Below are 15743 nucleotides of genomic sequence, written 5' to 3' on the forward strand. Positions count from 1 at the left end.
TTTACAAGGAAATGCAGGATCCAAGCTTGATAGTGTTAATCTAGAGAAACACTTGGAGTTTAATTTATATATAAACCCCAAGATCAATATATGGCAGTGGCAGGCATTGTCTCTGTGTCCCAGCAACTGTCAGTGCCATGTGGAAGCCTTGTTTCATTTTGTGCTGCACTTTTATAATGATAGTGAATAATATATAGAGTGATGGCTTATGGGTAAAGCTCACTTTAGTATTGTCAAAAATAGTAATAACTATCCAACTATAGACCAAGAAAGAAGTATATACCATAAACATTAGGTGCACTGCATGCCTGAACATTCATTGCATAGAATGAAAGAAATAGCTATTGCAATTGTTTTTATTGATAAAGGACAACAAACAAATCGACTACTCCATATTGGCACAGTTGAAGCATATGAGGAGAGGGTTGAAGTGTAAGGAGGGAAAATAGGAGAAAGAAGATAAGCCAGATACACCAGCATCCGTGTAATGAAGAGTAAACCCCGAGGGCAGCTGACCCTGGTCTGACTATAGGAGGATTAAGAACGTGTCTTGGATTCCTGGAGAAGGACACATTCCTAGGCTAAGAAACAAAACTAACCAGAAAAATCAAACTGAATGAAAAGCATCTGTGTTTTCTGTTTGATTGATTCCCTTCATGCAATTTCCATACAACTCTTTTTGCCTCATAAAATTATTCCAAGGTTTCCCGGAAAGAAAAATGTGTTAAAGCACATAATATTGGAAATAATAATAAGGAAAACCTGTTCTAAGAGTCTGTAGCAATATTTTTGTCTTGTTAAAGATGCCCTGATTAAATAATGTTACATGGCATGAGATATTAGGGACTTATGAGAAGTCGCAAGACACCTGGAATCACATGTATTAATGAAATATATGACATAATCTCATGTCACACTTGCCAGAACATCAGCTGTGTTGAGATTATTGGATGATTACACGGAACACTTGAAAGAAAGTTAAATTTCTATCCTCAAATAATCCATATGAATTAAATACTAATTTCTTGATAAGATTACTATTAAAGGCTTTTTTCCCTAAGAGGAGAATGTTAAAATGTTGGACAACTGGTAAAAGAAAAACAGTTTTAAATGATAAATATTAAAATTTTCAAATCCGAGTAAAAGCTTATTGTGCTACACCATGACAAAAAGCCATCTTTTATAAATTCATGCAATTTCTAAAATTGTCCATTGTTATCTAATATGTATCAAAATGCTGCTCTAGTCAAACACTGAGAAGGCAAACTTGCCACAAACCATGTCATAAAAGTGTCCAGGACTGTGACCTCCTATGCTATGCTTGCCTCCTTTCTAGGATGATTTTGGTGGACAGGACAGGCATCAGATCCAATGACATTAAAGATAATGCTTTGTGTCAGTCTCCCCTCCTAAGTTTAAAATGTTGAATGCAACCCAAACCAGACTTTCTGAAACCCGATAGACCTGTAAGGATATGCCCTGCAAATGTAATCTGTGGATTTAATGTTTCTTGCTGAGTGGGATGATCATAAAGGGCCCATGTTCATGCTTGCTTCTGTTTTCATATTTATGTCAGTTTTTCAGTTTCATTTTTCTTTCAAATATAAAGACAAGTGAATTTATCTGTAAGTTGTTCCATAGACTTCTCTTTATTTTTCATATTCGTCACTCTTATTTTCACTGCCTACGTCAACCTGTGTTTCTGTTTGCCCACAAATTGCAATAATTCTGTTGAATCCTCTAGGCCCAATCCTTGCTGTCAAATCTAGATGGCAAAACCTCTCACTTAAAGATTTCCCCCCAATCCCCCTACACCCCCACACACTGGCACTCTTTCCTGGTTAGTTGACTTTTTGTTTGTTTAGCTTGTTTTTTCCACTTGACAAAAACTAGGATTTGGGAGGAGGGAACCTCAAATAAGCTGCCGGGCCCACACAGGTGGTTCTTAACTGTATAAGTAATCAGGTTTAGCAAGTCACGAGGAGCAAGGTAACCAGCAGCTCTCTGCTGGGACTGCTTCACTTTCCAACTCCAAATTTAGGCCTTGGATTCCTGCTCTGGCTTTTAACCTAGTGTTGATCCAAAATTTCCACTGGAAATCAGTATAGACATATTTTTTATAATGATTGTCAAATTCTAATAATAGAAGTAAGTTTTATAAAAATCTATTTCTAAATCCTTTTATAAGATACAATTTAAAAAAAAAACAAATGTGTCTAATTCATTACACATAGATCTTTGAAATTATCTTCTGTTTATGGCATAGTGCTTTAAAAATTTGGAATATTCATATAATAATAAATTATTTATTTAATACAATGTTATTGAAATGGAACATAACACACATATTATGGAAATATGAATAGACTATAGGACTGAAGAAGCTGAAAGGGATTGCATCCCCATAGTAAGAATAACTGTCAACTAACTGGACTCCTCAGAGATCTGAGGCTAAGCCACCAACCATAGAACATAACTGAGCTGGTGCGTGATTCCTGCTACATATGTAGCAGAGGATTTCCTTGTCTGGCCTCAGTGGGAGGGCATGTGCTTGGTCCTGTGAAGACTTGATGCTCTTTTGTCATTCTAGTACTCTCTGCCTTCTGGAAGAATGATTTCCTGTGAACACAGTTTCTTCCAAAATCATGCCTGGGAACTCTCCGTAGCCTCCATGCGTGGGTGTTTCCGGGAGTCAGCCATTGGGCTACTAACAGGCAATTTTAGAAATCTTTTTCTGATCCTCTATGGCGTTTGACATGATTAGAAATTCTCTTCCTCCATGCTCTGTATGGTCCATCCAGCATATTTCTTTAATTTTGATTTTTATTCTCTAAGCATGCTACAAGAAAATATGGATGCATATTCATTTCATTATTGAAATACTAAAAGAAAACAAAACCAAATATCCTTTCATGCTAAAAAAAAAAAACCAACAACAACAAAAAGCACAACTGTGTGAGAGAGTTCACTTTTTGCCTATGGAGTTATAGCACTACTCATTTCCATCAAGGTATATATATTAGCTGGGAATAATATTGTGTTAGAATATATGGAAAACATGGATTTATAACACAAATATCCATACACACATGTATAACATTATGGAACAAATACTCTTAAAAAATTAAATGATTACTTACAAAATGATTGGAGTGTATTCCTAAAGACCATATAGAAAATAGCAATTTAACCTAGTGTTGATCCAAAATTTCCACTGGAAAGCAGTATAGACGTATTTTTTTATGATTATCAAATTCTAATAATAAAAGTAAGTTTTATAAAAATCTATTCTAAATCCATTTATAAGATACAAATTTTAAAAAAATGAATGTGTCTAATTCATTACACATAGATCTTTGAAATTATTTTCTGCTTATGGCATAGAGCTTTAAAAATTTGGAATATTCATATAACAATAATTTATTTATTTAATACAATGTTATTGAAATGGAACATAACACACATATTATGGAAATATGAATAGACTATAGGTAGATTAATTTCATATGAATTCATACATTTTTATGGAAAGTATCACATGTCCCCAAGATTTCTTATGCATTTACTATTTTTACCATGTTTTATATAATCTGAATGTGTGGTATGATATAATATGCATCGTTTAAAAAAGAATATATTCTTAGGTGCATGCATATGTTCATCTTAAAGAAAATATGGTATTAAAATAGCTTAAGCTGGGTTAAGGGGTTTGCTGTTTTATTAAAATAAAAAAAATTGTTGGTACTTTTATAAGTCTGAGCACCTTTGATCATTATTTCATAAGCTTTACAAGTATAAATATCATTTTAATATCCTGATTTATAATATAGAGGTAAAACATATTTGCCTAGACACTTTAAAATTAAAATGAGTTTGAATACCAAAGACATTCGAGCTCATGATAACATTGTTTTGGAATTTTCAGAGAACAATGCGGTATCTAAAATCTTACCAAAACCATAAATACAATTTTGTCACTGTCTAATAAATGCTTTTCAAAACTTAAGATAGACACTGATTTGTTTAGCCAGATATCAGAATGGGGTGCTTGTCAACCTCACACTACATGCCAAAGTTCCGACTCATGCTAAATGGATTTGAACACAATTTGTGCATGCAGATCTCAAGTGGTAGCCTCTTAATAGATGCCAGCCACTCTTTATTGCTGCCCTCTTTTATTTCAGTAACATTTTAATTAATTCACACTGATTGAATAAATGTACATTGAGACTTATTTCCTAATGAGGGCGCATTTAGAGGAAAGGTTCTGCATCATCCTGATATCCTGTGGGTAATTATATTCTAATTATATGGTCAGGGGAAAAGAGACTATAACTCAGTACTGATATTGCTCGCTGGGCCCAATTAATTACAAGCACATAATGAAAGTTCATGATAAGGTTGACTGACAGTCAGTGTAAATTTTGATCCAATTGAATTGTACGTAAAGTGAATACAGCACTGGACTTTAACCTGGTTAGAGAATGCTTTGGCATGAGATCAGTGGGTATTCTGATGGACAAAAGATCGGAATGAATTCTTTCACAAGCTCTGTATTTAGTGGTTTGTTTTTTTTTTTTTTTCAATGTATGGTGAAAGGAAAACTAAGCTCTGGCTGTAAATACCACTCTCTCATTACCTGTGCTGATCCTGAAGTACACCACTCTCATAATAATAGAATTCTAGAGTTGGCTCATGTTTTATAAAGAGGAGCAACAAGCATAAAGGGCAGCATTATAAATGTATTATGGATATGAAATGTATAGGTATCAATCTGGTCCATTAGCTCTTGGAAAGTGGATTCTCTTCTCTCTCTTGCTCAAGCATCTTTCTTTCTCTCTCATTATACTCAAGTGATACGATACAGGTGTAGGTGTTTTCCTCAAACATATGTCTTATATGCTTATTAATGGGAGAAATAGTGAAATAATCACAGCAAAACATATGTGTCTGTTCATGTTGTGTGTGCAGGTGCATATGTATTTTTAAGTCTCTTTTATTTCAAATTTTCATTAGGATATTTAAATATATATGATGAGAAGATAGTAAAATAAAAGACATTGAGATCAAAATAAAAGGAAACTCAATAAAAATAAATATGTAAAACTTCTATTCGACATTTTTTAAAATCAAGATAGTATCATTTTTCCATTTCCATTCCTTCCCTTCAAACCCTCGTAATGTCCCCTTTGCTCTCCTAAAATTCATGGCCTATATTTCTTTAATTCTTATTGTGTGCATATATGTACATGGATATCCAGATACAATTCTAAATACAATGTGCTCAGTTCATATAACATTACTTATTTCCTGCTCATGTCATATAATATTGACTTTAAATTTGCTTCCAGAGAATATTTTTAAGGTCTCCACCTGCTAGGAGATTGCCAAGCTTGGTAGGCTGCTGGAATGGTTAGCACTAGGGATCTGCCTGTCTCTACTTCTCTGTAGTTCAGATTAAAATCACATATCATCCTGCCAACCATTTGATTTGGGTTCCGGGGCTGGAGCGTGGGTTCATAATTTGCATTTACCAAATATTATACTAACTGATCTCCCCAGCACAAGTAAAATAATTTGCCATTAACTTTCTGTAAATACAAGCTTGTAAATTTAATTTTGGTCAAATTTAAAATAGAAGTGATTAGTCAAGAGACTGAGTGGAGAAGAACTTGGAGGACGGGGAGGAGGAGGAGGAGGAGGAGGAGGAGGAGGAGGAGGAGAGGGAGGAGTAAGAGGAAGAGGATGAAGGAGAAGATGTGGCAAAAGAAGCAGCTACTATATATGGCTTCTACATTTTTTTTATTTTTGATATTTGGATTTATTTTCATATAAAAGTATTTATCAAAAAATATAATTGACAGTCCTTTAAGCTGACACCAAGCACTGAACTACACTTTACTAAAGGGCAGCAGTAATGGTAGAACCACATTGTATAAAATTCTGTATTATTGCTTGTGTGTCTGCACATGTGACAGTCCACACCACATAAAGCTGGTATAATGAAATTGGAATATGAAAAGAGAGATCTTGAAAAGCAAAATGTATTTAGTTTCTATACCTTAGGTATGCTAAAATATTTATTCTTATGTATGAGAAAAAACAAACGTCAACCCTCTAACTTAGACTATATGTACCTTTATAAGTATTTTTCCCTTATTCTGATTTTCTCTCCTTTTAATGTTTATTTTTCTTTTATTGTAAATACTCTTTAGCTTTTATCTTTTAATACCAGAGATACATCCTTATATATAGAAGAGAGGGAGCAGTTTAAATAATTTTATTGGTGTACTTTCAGAATACTTCTGCAGTAAAAGGTCTCTCGAATTAATCCGTATTGACCTTTAACAGTCCTTTGCTTTATTTTTTTCTGCATATTATAAATTCTTCATTAACATTTAAAGATAAAATGGAAAGTTATTTATAAAAGTAATCCAATCTCTGTCTCTCTGTCTCTCTGTCTCTTTGTCTCTCTGTGGCTCTGTCTCTGCCTCTCTCTCATATATGAGTGTTTTAATGAGTGTGTTGTATTGACAATCAAACCTAGACTTCTGTATATTAGGAAATTTCATGATCACGTATCTATATCTACAGCTGCCAACAACAACAACAACAATTTTTTTTCTGTTATTTGAATAATGAAAGCATTGGGTAGCAAACAAGTTTCTATGTCTTACTCTTATTTTGGGTACTAACTGGGTGCTTATTTAATTAATAAAATGTTAAAAATCCTAATCATAAAAAAATTGGTTAGTTTGGTTCAATGGAAGAGTTAATAATAAAATTTTAAGGTGAAAGCAATATCCTAAAGATACTAACTTTCATATGTAAGGGTAAGGCTGAATTTTGTTAATTTCACATTAATCTTAAAATAACATATGACTCTCGTAATGTGAGTACTCTGTGCCTATAATATTTTAACTAACTAAAACTTCCAATAATCTCCACCAAAGATTTTTCTTCATCTTGTGACAATCTGGAGTAAATTGTTAATTTATAATGATTAAATATTAGAAAATACAAAGGCAAAAAATATCCTAATGCGTACTTAAGAGTAATAGGATTTTAAAATTTCTTCGATATTAAATTGAACTTAATAAATGCCCTGAAGGCAAATGCGTCTTTTAAACTAATTATGTGTTCTGTGTATTCTATTTAATATTAAAAAGATACTGATGAAATAAAATCAATCACATTCTTCTGTAGTCACATCTCTCATTGATTAAATAAAAATATACATGTCCGGTATTAATTCTAATTAAAAATGTATTACACTGAGGATTATATACTCAAGATAATTTTCAAAACTAAAACATTTATTCATTTCATCCTCAATATTTAAAAATATGTACGAAAGAGTGGAAAAGCAGTAAAAATGATATCTGAATTTATATTCTTAGAAGGAGCAATTGCCTTTTTCTGCATAAAGCTGTAATGTAATTCAAGAAGATGCAACCTGCAGGCAGGTTAATTTAATAGCCACCCTTCACCTACAGATGCTGATTGTAGGAAGCTCACAGATGGAGCATCTCCATCACTTTCATATCTAGAGCAGGGCACTATCTGGAAAAGTTCTCAGGGGTGGTACCATTATTAGGTGGGCCTTCAGTTCACTTGCTTCTCTTTCTCATATTTAGTTATTATTTTTCAGCTTGCTCCCTTACCTTTTTCATCTCCAAGCCTACCTGGTCTATGTTCACGTCCGTGGCTTGCTAATACCTCTCCTGATAGAAGGAAGAAGAGCCCCTCCATTAGTATCCATAAATCACTATTTCAAGACACGTGGTAACAAAGTGACAGCTTTTTAGGTCATTCTACAATAATTGTTATCACTTGCTTTTAGACTGGAACTATTGGGTTTTTTTGCCAATGTAGTATAAAACTTCGGCTTCTGACATCAGATCTTAGACATTTTTCTCACATTTTTCTATTACCCTATAGTCCCGGTGGGTTCTTACATTGCGATTCTTGTGAGGTTAATAGAACACTAGCATTACATCAGCACAATGGAAAAACTACAATATCTGCTTGTCTCTACCTCATCTGATTGTTCACAATAACGAGTTCCTTGTGTATCATTCATTATGACCCTGACATCAAGCTCTCTCTGCTTTTCTTTTCCCTCAATTTACTAAGATATATTTTCTCATTTTGGGGAATAGAACTCTAAGTCACCATGAAAACAATGTCATTATTTCTGTCTAATCTATATAAACACAGGCATTTTCTCCAAATATTCACTGCTTTTACCATAATGAAGTATACATTATTATTTTAATTTAATTAAAGAAATATTCTACTACATTTAAAAATATGTAGTGGAAAATAGCACATTTTTATTTTTTTATTAATTAGGTATTTTCTTCATTTACATTTCCAATGCTATCCCAAAAGTCCCCCATACCCTCCTCCCCCATACACTCCCCAACTCACCCACTTCCACTTCTTGGCCTGGTGTTCCCCTATACTGAGGCATATAAAGTTTGCACGACCAATGGGCCTCTCTTTCCACTGATGGCCGGCTAGGCCATCTTCTGATACATATGCAGCTAGAGACAAGAGCTCCAGGTTACTGGTTAGTTCATATTGTTGTTCCACCTATAGGGTTGCAGATCCCTTTAGTACCTTGGGTACTTTTTCTAGCTCCTCCATTGGGGGCCCTATGATCCATCCAATAGCTGACTGTGAGCATCCACTTCTGTGTTTGCTAGGCCCGGGCATAGTCTCACAAGAGACAGCTATATCTGGGTCCTTTCAGCAAAATCTTGCTAGTGTATGCAATGGTGTCAGNGTTTGGAAGCTGATTNTGGGATGGANCCCTGGATATGNCANTCNCTAGATGGTCCATCCTTTNGNCACAGCTCCAAANTTTGTCTCTGTAACTCCTTCCATGGGTGTTTTGTTCCCAATTCTAAGAAGGGGCAAAGTGTCCAAACTTTGGTCTTCGTTCTTGAGTTTCATGTGTTTCGCAAATTGTATCTTATATCTTGGGTATTCTAAGTTACATAAATTGTGTATATTTACTAATAGTAACGGAGTACTAGTACCTTACTTGTTTTCAGATTATGGACACAAAGCTGTGGACTTTTCCAGCCAGGCCCACACAAGAAATTCTCAATATTTCTCCTGCCTCTGAAAGGCATACTCTATAGGAAGAGTTGAGAGCATTCGGGAAAATGGAGTACTAGGATGAGCTAGGGGAAAGGAATAAAGTTAGGGAGATTGCTGTGTGAACAGCAATGCCAATCATGAACAAGTTCTCTCACAAACAAAGCCAACGTTGGAGGTTTCTTGTCTCATAACCTTGTAGTGGAACTTTTCTTCCTCTTCTTCTTCTTCTTCTTCTTCTTCTTCTTCTTCTTCTTCTTCTTCTTCTTCTTCTTCTTCTTCTTCTTCTTCTTCCTCTTCCTCTTCCTCTTCCTCTTCCTCTTCCTCTTCCTCTTCCTCTTCCTCTTCCTCTTCCTCTTCCTCTTCCTCTTCCTCCTCTTCTTCTTCTTCTTCTTCTTCTTCTTCTTCTTCTTCTTCTTCTTCTTCTTCTTCTTCTTCTTCTTCCTCTTCTTCCTCTTCTTCATCCACTTCCTCTTTCTCTCCTCCTTCTCCTTCCTCTCCTTCCTCTCCTTCCTCTTCTTCCTCTTCTTCCTCTTCTTCCTCTCCTCCTCCTTCTCCTCCTTTTCTCTTCCTCCTCCTCTTCTGCCTCCTCCTCCTCCTCTCCCTCCTCCTTCTCCTCTTCCTCCTTCTTCCTCTTCTTCTTCTATTTTTCTTCTTCTTGACTTTTTGTTTTATTCTATTTTTACAACCTACAGGTCCTTTTTGTATATATTCTGGCTTCTGGTTTTATGCTTTTATGGGATTCCTGAGTGTGGAAATGAGTGGGTCACTTGGGTCTGTATCTGTTCCTTATGCTTTTTCATGGGCTGTTTTCCTTCTGTTTGTTTGCTATATCCTGTTCTGATGTGTTTACTTTTGTTTTGTTTTATTATTATTTCTCAGACACCTGTTAGCTCCTAAGGAGAAAAAGAAAGAAGATATATCTTGATAGGAGGGTTAGTAGGGAGACACTGGGAAGAGTTGAGAAGTGAAAACTGTAATAAGGATATATTATATGAAAAATACTTCGATCAAAAGATTCTCAATGGTTAATCTACTGACTACATAAAGATGAATAAAATTATCATTATAAAGCAAAGTATAATGTACAAAGGAAATGGAAATTTGTATTCTTGATGGGTCTTTGTAGGCTGCTTAGCTGAAGTCATGCTTTGGTAAGTTGTTTCACAATGTTGCATATTCTGCTACGTAAATCCCTTGTTTGATAGAAAGATGCCCTTGTACTAAATCCAAGGAAACAAAAAGTATATGAAAGGTCTATAGTTCCAATTCATGTATCACACAGATACCTGGTGATACGGTAACAGGCACTGGTGTTTTATTCTTAGCTTTGTTTTTTCTGCTTTTTCATAAACTTCTCTTTTTCAGCAGACTATGCCCAGTGCTGGAGCTTCAGTTCCTGAGGTATGTATGAAAAATGTTGCAACTATTACAAGTGAAAATCATGATCACCTTAGATTGATGTAAGAGGTATTTAAATGATTCCAAATCTTACATGACATTAATGTTTAAAATCTATACAATAATCTTAATTGTATTGTCAACATTTTGATATTGAAAGTAAACTTCTTTGTATTTTCCCTTCTTTGTAAATGATGGAATAGTTTTGAAGAATTTATCACTTATAATTGTGTAAAAATTAAGAATAACTGAAATTATGTTTCACAAAATGTATAGAGAAAAATCAATATTTTGGAGAGTATGGCTGCTATGCATTTTATTCTCAGTAACAATGTATACGAAATTCTCAATAGCAATGGTAAAAAGCATGGCAAAGATCCAAATCACTTCAACTTTATAAGACTATCAGCATGTAGTATTTGATAATAGTGTGCTGAGAAACTTTGGCTCACCAGAGTGAAATAGCTATCATGAAATATATGGCATCATATCCAACTTCACCAGAATCATATCTAATCCAAGTAAATGCCTTTTGTTTACAAATAATAAAGTTTTTGTTGACACAGCATTTGGTAATGTTTAAAATAAAGATCTACCATTTTATCTTTAGATTTTTCCCCATATTTTGTGTTTATTCCACTCCATATTTTATTCACCCATTCCCTGATCTACCCTCAGACTGTTACATATCCCATACCTCCTCCTCACTATCCTGTCTCCATGGATATCCCCATCCCTCACCCCACCTGACCTCTAAATTCCCCGGGGCCTCCAGCCTCTTGAGTGTTAGGTGCATCATCAGAATGAACACAGATCCAGAAGTCCTCTACTGTATTGTGTTGTGGTCCTCATATTAAGTGGGGCCAGTCATTAGTCTCCACTCTGATCCATCCTCATCCCTGCATATTTTGTAGGCCACATAATTTTTGGTTTAAAACTTTTGTGAGTTGGTTGCTGTCCCCCTCCTTCCAGTGAATGTCCTGCCTTGCTACAGGAGGTGGCCACATCAGTTTTTGTATCTCCCATTAGTTGCAATTCTCAGAGAATTCTCTGTTTATCTCTTTATCCCATGTTATAATTAGGTTATTTAGTTTGTTGATTTGTAATTTCTTATGTTCTTTATAATATTCCTGACACACCTCTGTTGGATGTATGGTTGGTGAAAATCTTTTCCAATTCTGTAGGCTTCTGTTTTGTCCTATTGATGGTATCCTTTGCCTTGAAAAAGCTTTTCAGTTTCATGAAATGTCATTTATTATTTATTAATCATAGTTACTGGTGTAATAGATTTTTGATAGTAAAGTTGTCTTCTATATGAATGATTTTAAGGTTACTTCCCACTTTCTCTTCTATTAGATTTAGTCTTGTTTCTTGTTGATGCTTTGGATTTAAGTTTTCTGCACAATACATATGGGTCTACTTGCATTCTTTTACCTGCAAACAGTCAATTGAACCAGGACCATTTGTTAAAGATACTTTCATTATTTTATTGTATGGTCTTGGTTTCTTTGTAAAATATTAAGTGTTCATATGTGTGTGAGTTTATTGCTATTTTTTTATTCTATTCCATTGATCAATCCATCTGTTCCTATCCTAATGCTACAAGGGTTTTTACTGCTATTACTCTGGAGTACAACTTGAAGTCAGGGATGATGATACCCTCAGAAGTTCTTTTATTGAACAGGATTGTTTTACCTAACCTGGACTTGTTGTTTATTCCATATGAAGTGGAAAATTGCTCTTTCAATGCCTGTAAAAAATTGTGTTGGAATTTTAATGGGAATTGCATTGAATATGTGGATGTTCATTTTTACTATGTTAATTCTACTGATCTATGAGCTTGGGAGATGTTTACATCTCTTGATATCTTCCTCAATGTCTTTTTTTTCAGAGGAATGTCAATTCCTGTCATATAAGTCTTTTATTTGCTTGGTTAGAGATCCAGAAAGATATGTAATAATATTTGTGGTGATTATAAAGGATGCAGTTTTCACAATTTCTTTCTTAGCTCACATATTGTTTGTGTAAAGGAGGGCAATGATTTTTGTAAGGTGATTTTCTATCTAGCTACTTTGCTGAAGGTATTTATCAGATGGAGTTCTCTGGTAGAATTTTTGGGGTCACTTATGTATACTAAAATATCATCTTTGAATAGTGATACTTGGAATTCTCCCTTTCAATATTTGTTCATTTATCTCCTCTAGTTGTTCTAACTAGAATTTCAAATACTATGGTGAATATATTTGTAGAGAGTGGGCGGCCTTGTCTTGTCCTTGAGATTGTTTTAAGTTTCTCCCCAATTAATTTAATGTTGGGTGGTCTTGTCAAAATGTCAGTCTTATACTTGATTGATAGAATGACATTCTGTATATTGCTTTTATTATACTTAAGTATGCACCTGGTATCCTTGATCTCTCCAAAACTTTTAATATGAAGTGGTGTTTGATTTTGTAAAAGAATTTTTCAGTATATAATGGGATGATTATGTTATTCTACTTTTCTTTCAGTTTGTTTCAAAAGTGGATTAGGTTGATATATTTTTCATATATTGAGCCATCCCCACATCCTTGGAAAAAAAGATAACTTGTTCATGTGTGTTGACTTTCTTTTATGTGTTCTTGGCTCAGTTTGTGAGTATTTTATTGAGGCTTTTTGCTTCAATGTTTATAAGGGAAATTGGTCTGATGTTCTCTTTCTTTGAGAAAGAGACTTTGTGTGATTTAGGTATCGACATAACTGTAGCTTCATAGAATGAGCTTGACAGACTTCCTTCTGTTTCTATATTGTGTGATAGTTTGAGGAGTATTGGTATTAGGTATTTTTTGAGAGGCTGGTAGAATTCTATGTTAAAACCATCTGGGCTTAGGAATTTTTGTTTTGGGTTTTTGTTTTGTTTTGTTTATTTGGTTGGTTGGTTGGTTTTGGTTTTGGTTTTGGTTGGGAGACATTTAATGGCTGCTTCTATCTCAGAACAGCAGTTATCCCAAGTTAGGAGGACATAGTAAGCAATAAAAGTAAGAAAGTTCTTCACATCACACTTCACTGCAGTATTCAGCCTCAGCAAAAGATATACATTGAGCTTAGTGAAGTCATGTCATAAAGGCTTCACTCAGTTTTTCAAGTTCCAACTATTATTGAATGGCCATTTTATACTGGTATCAGTGAGTCCATTCTCTATGTTATCCTGGCATAAATCTCCCCATGTTTAAAGTAAAATAAATAGTGATTTTCAATGGGAAATAACTTGTAGAATAATAAGCAACAAGGCATAGATGTGACTCTAGACCCATACATATGCTTTTGTCCAGAGTTACTTTTATTTAAATAATTTTTATGTTAGTGAGAAATGGAAGCTGGGAAGACATTTAGGGGTTTAACAACATTTGCTCATTTTGCAGAGGGCTCAGGTTTCATTTCCCCTGTCCACATGGCAGCTCACAACTGTTTGTATCAGTAGTTCTAGGGCATCTTACACTCTTTCCTGACATCCTGCCCTGCCCTCCACCGGTGTACAAACAGGGCATGTCATATGTGCAGGAAAATCACTCATACATATAGAAATAAATAAATCTAAATGTAAGTTCTTAAATCAAGAAATAGATATCATTAGACTCTATGTCATTCATTTTATTTGTGCTTAGCATTTATACATAAACTTAACTAAGAATTCTGGTCATCAACTAAGTTTTAATATAGCTTCTAGTATTCCCAATAGATTTAGAAGATTTGGCTTTTTGGAGGTAAATTTGGCCAGTAAAATACTCAAATTACAGAGAAGGTCTCTAACAACAGCAGGTACAGCTATGTAACTGTTACTATATTTTTATCTTGGAACTATTAAATTTAATAACCCTAACATATTAAATAGACTCTTTAAATACCAAAAACAAGAACATGACATGGTAGATTAATTTCTCAGCATTTCTGGGTGATTTCTGTGGCCTAGCTCTGGTCTTAGAAAGGGTGGTAATCCCACACATACCACTAGTGTAGTGGCTGAGAAGGCAAGTTCTGGGATCCAAGTGATGGCTGCAGCTAATGGCAGAGCACTTTTTCTTATGGCTTTGTATGAAGCCAAGTTCTCTGTGGTTATGGGTTTCTCATGCTGAGATTGCACAGAGAGGAGAAACTCCTATGCTGAAGGTAATCATTGCTCCCTACTTGTAGTTGTCAAGCAATCGATAGCAGCAGGCTTAAGCATTGTCATGAACATCTCTTTTGAGAGAGCAGTTTTCACCAATGTACAAACACTCCACCTCGTAGAATCAGCATGGTACAGAAAAAGCTTGTTTGTAGAGCAAGTATTTAAAATTAGGTGTTTTTCTCTTTTTCATTTATTCTGTCTTTCTGTTTTCTGTGAATGGTGCCTGCCTTTTCTGTTCTGTTTATTATGATGATTATTCTCCTGGAATTCAAATACAATGCATACAGATCTTACAATGTTAAGATCTGTTCCGTGACTTGTGAAGCCTGAAGGGGTGGGAAAAAAAAAAAAACATTGAATTTTGTGTTTAAAATGTCTGCCTAGCAAACACAAGTGGTTGGTATTTGAAAATGCTCAAATATCAATAACTGCATTTTTTTTATTTTGTGGATATATGTTCTATATTCTTGTGGTCTTTTAAAGTAATGCTTTTCAATGTTTGAATAATTTCTCTTGACTAAAGGAATAATTTTCCAGTCATTTTTACCTAGGATAATTTATCTGGCAGAAGAATATTTGTCTAAAATTGTGGTTTAGAGCTCCAAATGCTGAAACACGAAACTGCAGCTTAAAAGGCACACCCAGCTCACTATTGTTCTCAAAAGATTTTTCTGTGTGAAGTTGGGGAAACAAAGATGGGAAGCTCTCCATGAAACAAAATAGTTTTAACATTAGCAATTTGCTTTTTAATTCCATAATGGCAAGATTAATGCACTCTTCAACTGGCAGTGAAGCTCTCAGGCCAGCCTTTTATAAAGATGTAAATGTTACCCCTCCTTGTTCCTCTTAGGACACAAAGTAATGATTATGGGTTATCTAAGTGGATATCAGAAACTGTATCTAACTACTCTATTTGTTAACTTATACTTTGTACATAAAGTGCCATAAATATCTCAGAGAACTTCTAGACAGGTTGGAAACAGATATGAAACAAATAAGTATAATAATAAGCACACACTAGGGGCAGGGGAATTAGATTATTAATTTCTTCTGACTTTTTACTTAGACTCTTGATTATTTCTCCAAACTC

General features: G+C 34.5%; 1 protein-coding gene across 7 annotated transcripts in view; it reads left to right on the forward strand.

Moving 5' to 3' along the window:
* The window catches only part of Dgkb (diacylglycerol kinase beta), a 710085-nt gene that overhangs the window by 264793 nt on the left and 429549 nt on the right, over positions 1-15743 (forward strand). For 4 of the 7 annotated variants that reach the window (XM_029484790.1, XM_021178684.2, XM_021178686.2 and 1 more), the window contains one exon: positions 10477-10512. In XM_029484790.1, coding sequence (XP_029340650.1) covers positions 10477-10512 — 36 coding nt within the window. The remainder of the gene's footprint in view (positions 1-10476; positions 10513-15743) is intronic. The other 3 variants (XM_021178688.2, XM_029484791.1, XM_021178687.2) reach the window with 1 other exon arrangement.

Source organism: Mus caroli, chromosome 12 (genome assembly GCF_900094665.2).
Source record: "Mus caroli chromosome 12, CAROLI_EIJ_v1.1, whole genome shotgun sequence".
NCBI classification, from domain to species: Eukaryota; Metazoa; Chordata; class Mammalia; order Rodentia; family Muridae; genus Mus; species Mus caroli.